Source organism: Cariama cristata, unplaced genomic scaffold (assembly GCF_000690535.1).
Source record: "Cariama cristata isolate BGI_N322 unplaced genomic scaffold, ASM69053v1 scaffold38644, whole genome shotgun sequence".
Lineage (NCBI taxonomy): Eukaryota > Metazoa > Chordata > Aves > Cariamiformes > Cariamidae > Cariama > Cariama cristata.
Genome location: NW_009612045.1, coordinates 1,793 through 9,052, shown reverse-complemented (window position 1 = coordinate 9,052; position 7,260 = coordinate 1,793). Strand labels below are relative to the sequence as shown.

The 7,260-nt window shown below is 42.6% G+C and overlaps 1 protein-coding gene across 1 annotated transcript in view; it reads left to right on the top strand.

The window, feature by feature from the left end:
- Positions 1-3,283, top strand: part of IL7R (interleukin 7 receptor) — a 15,208-nt gene extending 11,925 nt beyond the window's left edge. The window contains exons 7-8 of the mRNA XM_009698452.1: positions 1,356-1,431; positions 2,780-3,283. Of these exons, the coding sequence (XP_009696754.1) occupies positions 1,356-1,431; positions 2,780-3,283 (580 nt within the window). The remainder of the gene's footprint in view (positions 1-1,355; positions 1,432-2,779) is intronic.
- Positions 3,284-7,260: the final 3,977 nt, after the last annotated feature.

The following is a 7,260-nucleotide window of genomic DNA, read 5'->3' as shown; positions in this document are numbered from 1 at the left end:
AGCAGGGTGTTTCCTCTGCAGCGCTTTCAGAAGCAGCAGGGCAGATCTCTCTGCAGAAAGGGCTTGATGCTATCAGCCACCAGCCCAGCCAGGTCCACATCCAGTCAGCCATGTGGCAAAATCAAATTCTACATCCCTCACCAAAGCAGTCACAGCAGCAGTGGGACTGGAAATACATGCATTACACAGGCAGTCCTTTGTCTGTGTTGGTTTTTTTCACATATTGGCTACATAGCAGTAGATAGGTAGCTGTAAATGTATGCTTAAATACATGGCAATATATGCTTATATACAATAGATAGTTGACAAATTTAATAAACGTACAGATATATAGATAATCTGCTTTTTGGGGACAACACTTGGGATGTGCTAACTCCTGAATTATACACAGGGATTGCCTGGGAACATGCTAGTTGGCCCTAGTCAAATCATGCCAAGAACAATTTTAATAGTTAAACATTTTAGTCACTGGAATTATTTTCCAGGGAATGCTCCCTGGTGCTGTTTTATCTGTGAGTATAGATGTGGCTTGAGATGTCTTGCCCTTGCTTTTTACTGTTGCTGAGCACTGCAGATCTCTAATTTTGCTAGAAGTTCTGCTTATGTAAAACTGCTGAAAAAACAGGTGAGACTTTTTAAAAACAGATATTTCCCTTTTAAAAAGAAGAGGGTTTTATGCATGTGTGTATGTATACCCACGTACACTAACACCTATATAAAATAAAATACATATTCGCATACGTCTATATTATATTTATGTCACTGCAACATTGAACATCAGTTGGGCAATATTCTCTAGACAATCATGGCTGAGGGTTTCCAGCAGCACAACATGGGAACTTTGCCAGTCAAGACAGTAGAAATGAGACCTGTGGGACAAGGCTACAATACAGATAATCTGAGGCACAGATAGCTGGCCAAGGGGTAGGATGATATGCAGTTCTTTGACTTATGTAAACATGCAGAGGCAAGTATCAGCAAATTTGCACTTTAACCACAGCATCTCTTTTCACTTGCAGAAATTGGTTTCAACATGCAAAACCCTGTTAACACAGCTAGATTCAAATGAACTCTTTGCCAGCAAAATTTGTTGCTTTTCCAGTACTTGGTGAAGTGTCTTCCTTTAACGGTGACGATTTGTGTGCACATAAGAACAATGACTATTTGGTGACCTTTATAACTCCTCCTCTCTTTATTTTGTTCTGAGACTTCTCTGTCATTACTCTGGGTAATGCAAGCCAGCCCTAAGGCTTTGTAAGAATTAGTACAAATGCTGCATTATGAACCTCTGATATCTCAACACGTCCCTCTTTTGCTGCTGTTGAACCCCTTCTTGCCTACTGTTGCTGTTTCAGGATCAAGCCTGCTGTGTGGCCAAACCTTCCTGATCATAAAAAAACACTGGAGCAACTATGCAAGAAACCAAAAAATGTATGTACTTCCACTGTTGTTTTCACCTAAATATAGACTATCGGGAACAAAACTAACTCTCATGAGAGACACTACGTGTATTTGCTGCATGAACTGGGACATCTTTCAAAACAACTTCCATGTCAAGGGTATAGAAATAGAAGACAATTCAACTAGTGCCTGAGCTTTGACTTGTGCAAAGTAACTAGAGTGGGCTGGAGGACTTGATATATGAAGAAAGGCTGAAGGAATTGAGCTTGTTTATAAAAAAAAAGGAAGCTCAGGGTGGGGACTACTAATCACAACCTTCCAATACCTAAAGTGTAGGTAGAGAGACGGTGGAGGTACTCACAAGTCTGCATGGTGACAGGACCAGAGGCAGCAGGCATGTGTTGCTTCAGGGCAAACTTCATCTGCATATAAGAAAAAAATCTTTCTCCATGAAAACAATTAAACACTGTGGAGGTTGCCCATAGAAGAAGTAGGCCCTCCTTTGCTGGAAATGTTCAAAGCTTGGCTTGATAAGGCTCTATATAACCCAATCTGGGTCCTGCTTCTGGCAGAAGGTAGTACCGGTTGGATTCCAGAGGTCATTTCCAACTGAGATGCTTTGGTGATTCTGTGAAACTACGATCATGGGGCTAGATGGGGACTCTTTTTAAACATCCCTGGTTAGGCCCATGTACCCTTACATGGTCAGCAGAATTGCTCGTACACCTTGTAGAATGTTAACTGCTCTGCCAGATAGAAGACAGATGGACAAAGATTACAAACCGTAAGGTGTGGGATTAACCCACTGCCTTAAAACTATGCGTCTAGTGCATTTTTTCTCTAAGGAACTCATCTGCACTGTTCTCTCCAGCTGTACATTATTAGCATGTTCTTAGTTTAGTCAGAGGTCTAAGACAACTTTCTCACCCCCTGTGCTCCCCAGTACCAGGTTTCCTAATATTTTTCAGGAAGTCACGGCAAACCTTTACTTCCCTCACTGCTAAATTAGGAAGGTAAAACTGAAAGGAACTGCCTGGGTTGGCACACTCATTCCTGTGAAATGGCAGGCATGCAATAGATGCGTAGCTCAGAAAAGTCTGTGAAACAGCAGTTCCCACCACATTGCCTGCTGTATAAAATGCTCTCCAGTGGCACTGCCTGCAGGAGGCCGCTGGACGGATTCAGATTGATGCAGAAAAGGATTTTAAGCCATATGATAGTTTATTCTCTGCTAACCTATTGTTCAGCTTGCTCAGGATTACTTTCAGAGTTAAAGAAACAATAAATACCCTTCTAAAATCAATGAATTATCAAAGTACCTTTTCTCTTAAGCTAATACCCACTGTTAACTGACCATGCTGTTCCCTTTGCCATGCAGAATTTTGATATAAGCTTTAACCCAGAGAGTTTTGGTTACGTTCATATCCATAAAGTGGACGGCATTCGAGCAAAAGCTGAACTGGAAAATTTTCTGCAGCCATCAACTGCTCCAGAGACAAATCTTCCAGAAAAATTTAGGAGAGGATCAGACCTGAAGATGATCTCTGCAATGACAGACAAAAGCAACCTAAACCTGTCGGTGACTTACAGAGGAATCTGGCCATCTGAAGCCCTGCACAGACTCCTGGGCCCCAGCCAGTTTGCAGTCACTGAAGGAAACTGCAGCTCCTGCACATACGAGCTGTGCAACAGCAACAGGGTGCCCCTGTACAATGATGATTTCAATCTTTCCTCCACTCCTCCCCTGGATCCCTCTAGTCAGCCTGGACCAGAGCCCCTAAACGGTGACACCACCTCCCAGATGCTGCCGACCAGTGAAATGAGGTCACCAAACAATGAAGAAGCCTATGTCACAATGTCTAGCTTCTACAAAATACAGTAAAACTTACAGGAATGACAGAGTACCTGTTTTTCTCTAACACAAGGAGGACACCAAATCTTTCTGCTTTGTTTTCCTCCGCCCTGTGAGCTCCCACTTCTGCAACGTACCCTGCTCGTAGTGTAATGCTATACCTGCAAGGAAGTGAGTTCTCTCGTGTTTCAGTGATAAGTAGCCTAACCTCAGCTCTCGATATGCTGGTAGCAACCTCCACTGCAGCAGAAATTAAATTTAATTCAACCTGACTTTAATCTTCAGATCTGATTAATCCAGAGCAATGACACTGCAGTCGTAGCTGAGGATCACAGCACGTCTTGTAAAAGTTAATGAACTCTTCTGTTAACCTCTTCGTTGCAAAGTAAAGCTCTTATTAATGCCTAAACAAGAAATATGGCAACAAATTGAAGTAAATAGAACCCAATCTCTTTCAAACAATAGTAGGTCAAGAGTAACTCCTCTGCAGTCAGTGGAAGTCCATGACTGTGCAAAACACCAGTAAATGAGAGTTGCTATCAAGATTGGTTGCCTGGGGATTCATGAGCTTGTTCACTGCGAAAGGAGTTTGCTGGGCCCCAGGAAAAAGGTCACATCGACTCACTCTAGGAAGATGTTTTCTCAGACTGATTTTTTTTTTTTGAGAGATTAAAACTAAGCAAAACCCTACATGCCACTACTTTTTGCTGTTGGGAAAGATCTGCCCGAGAGCTAATTTTAGGATCCACAGGTACTTCTACTAGAGCTACATATTAAAGATCTTCAGTATTTCATGTACTACCAACGTTTATCTAAGAACACAGAACAAAACCAATGGAAAGCAAAGTCCCAGCTCTGCCTATAAACAGAATTGGGGTTGTAAAATGCATGATGCTGTCTTTCTCTGCAGCTTTTGTGCAAGCATTGGTGCATCATGTAAGTACTTTGTAGGACAGAAGGGCTGAGCTGACCATGTTTGTTTACTAGCATTATTCCCAATGGCTAGGGCTGCATAAGAATATTTTGAATTTGGCCAGGCAATGTTCTCATGCAACTTCTAACCTAGGAAGACGGATGGAACATCATGGATCCTGTCAGTGACCAGAAGACCTACATTTTTTAAAAGTAACTTGCAAATTGCCTGAAGATAGCATTTTTTCTTTTCTTTTCTTTCTTTTTTTTTTTTTTTTTAAACATTATGATGGAGGAAGATATCCTCTCTCTTCCCATTCGTCTTTCTCTGGACTCTGTGCCCAGCTCTTAAGGGGTTCCCCATGTACTGCCACGCAGAGACGGCTGGGCCACTTCACAGTCCCTCTGGGATGCTGCACACCGCAGAAAATATGCTTGGAGATAAAGCTGCTACAACCACCTGGTTGCATGGCAGCCGAGCAGTGTGGCCATGGGAAATCCAAGCCACTTTGCTGGGCTCTGGGATTGGTGTTCACCTCACTGTGTAGTCTCAGTTCCTTTAGCTGCTTGAAACTCTCCTTTATCAAAACGTATTCACATTCGCGGAGTCTAAGGGTAAAAAGAGTCCTCTCTCATCCTCAGAGCTGCTTGGATTTGTTCTGACTGATAATAATCACTGAGATGTTGCTATATTTGATGTAGCCTGCTGGAGAAAAACAGCACTCCCAAGGCAGCATTCCACCTTCTCCTCCTCCACGTGACACCAGGGAAACCTTCAAATGGGGATAATCTTAGGGTCCCTGTGTGCAAAGGGGCTGAGGATTTGGCTCAAGGCATTCCAGTGACATTTTACAGAACAGTTTTCATTGCTGTTTCTCACCGAATGAGAAACATTGATTAATGCAGTAGAAAAAGATGAAAGCCTTGGACATTCATTTGCTTTATAATGCTTGTATTACTTTTTAAAAAGAGCTGCTAGTAACTGTGCTGACTTGTACAGTGTGATTGTAGATGCAGACAGACTATGCTGGAAAGGTATCATCTTCCAGTAACATAGTGACAAACAAAAGGGAATAGAGGAAGAAGCTAAAGCGCATCAGAAAAATCCTGTACTGTATGTGCTATGCTTGTTTCAAACTCACATACACATTTTTAAGGGTTAAAAGGGACTTCACAAATGTCTATTTGCACTATTTAAGCAGTAAGGTGCCCATGTGTAATAGTCTTTCTGTTTGTCTAGAAAGGTATACTGCTCTTTAATATGGCAAAAGTACTAGAAACCTGATGTTAATTTACTTTAATCACTCTGAAATAGTTATGTTTTTCCTTTGTAGTACTCATATTTTTGCATAGCTGCTAATGTTTAAACATTCATTCTATTTTCTATGTCTTATTACCTTATTTAATTAGGTAACATGTAACCTTGGTTTTATAATGTTTATAGTGTATTAAAAGGACATGGCTATTTGCATGACCTATTTATGCTGCTGTAATTCAGTCTTCTAACACACATCTATCAGGATAGGACTTACTCTGCCTTCACTGAAATTAAGATAACTCCATGGGCTCTACCTAGCTTCAGACAGGACATGTCCCCCCAAAATCTGGACATATCAGAGGCCTGAAAGCACCGTAGGAGAAGAGTAAGCATCACCCTCCCTTCATCAGCATCACCCTGTGAGCCAGGGAATCCTCTCTGCCACTCCAGTCCCTGTGTTTTGGACTAGGCGTGAGACTGTTCATCTGGCCTCCGATTGATATCCAGCCCTTGTTATCCAGAAAACAGAGGGGTAAGAGCTCTGGGAATCAGGTGGGTGAAGCTGATCTCCTGCCAATGGCTCATACTTGCTCAGGTGAGTCAGAAGCTTTGCCTGAGCTCCCTTGTGCACACCATGAGCAGTAGGAAAGAAAAAAACCCTCAGGCTTGTGATAACATAGATATGCATACAGTAAGGCAAAGTCCTGTATAGGCTGTGTCCTCAGAGATGGTGCTCTGCTGAATGCAGACAAATACACAGCTGATAGAAAACAAAGCAGCCTTTTGTTAATTATGTTCATCCCAAAGTAGCTTTTCTTAGTGGAGGATGTAGACTAACTCATGCTAGACACTGAGGTTACTTTATTCCAGGCATACACCTGGAAGTATAGTGAAGCCTATCCAGATGAGTATCTTTCCAGGGGAGCCGCGGCAAGAACAGCCAAATCAACGAGGGTTAAAGGTCAGCATTAAGGTTTCTGAAGGACCCTGGCTCCCAGAAATGGCCATGAAACCTGTTCAGTGAACCACATTCAACTTTACCAAGCCAATGCCACAACTGAGTCATTACAGTGGTGTTCAGTCCAGTCCTGTCAGGTTGAAATTTCACAAGTGCTAAGCTCCTCAGAGATAACTCTGTTTGGGGATTAGGCTGCTCTGAAGCGTGCAGAGGCTAGCTGTCTCCTTCAGCATTGACAATCTGGCCTGAACTGTGGGAGCTCAATGTTTTGGAAAAATTGGTCCCTGACTATTTTGCAGATGCCAAGTACCAATATTTGAGCAGTCTTGGTATCAGCATCTCTGAACATCATACACGATTTCATAGCCATTAACATAAATTTGATGGGTGTATACAGATATAACAATTTTCACTTCCTTTTGGAAAAAAAGAAGTCCAAATATGCACCAAAGAAATAAGCACCAGAAGCACTTCTGGTCCATGTCCAGCTTTTAGATGCATAGTACATACATGAAGATACAGCCACAGCTATGTCTTGAAAACACGTCACCAGGTCAGGACCGAGCAGTTTCCTTATTCTACAAGACTGGGTTTCCCCGTAGCTGTTCACAAATTCCCATCTGACTCAACATCCACACAGGGGTATAGCTCAGCTTTTATATACTCCATGCACCTTCTTTAGTTCAGTATAACCTTCCTCTTCCACACTTTCTGCCTCCCGTGCGCATACTCAGCTGCACACACAGAAAGAGCTTGGTGACCCTGGTTTCTATGTCGCTGCTTTATGACACCGCGCCTGGAGCTGCCTGCTCCTCTCTCCACAAGTACACATCAGGCTCCTCCAACTCTTCTGTGCTCGAGGTACAACACAGCGCCTCT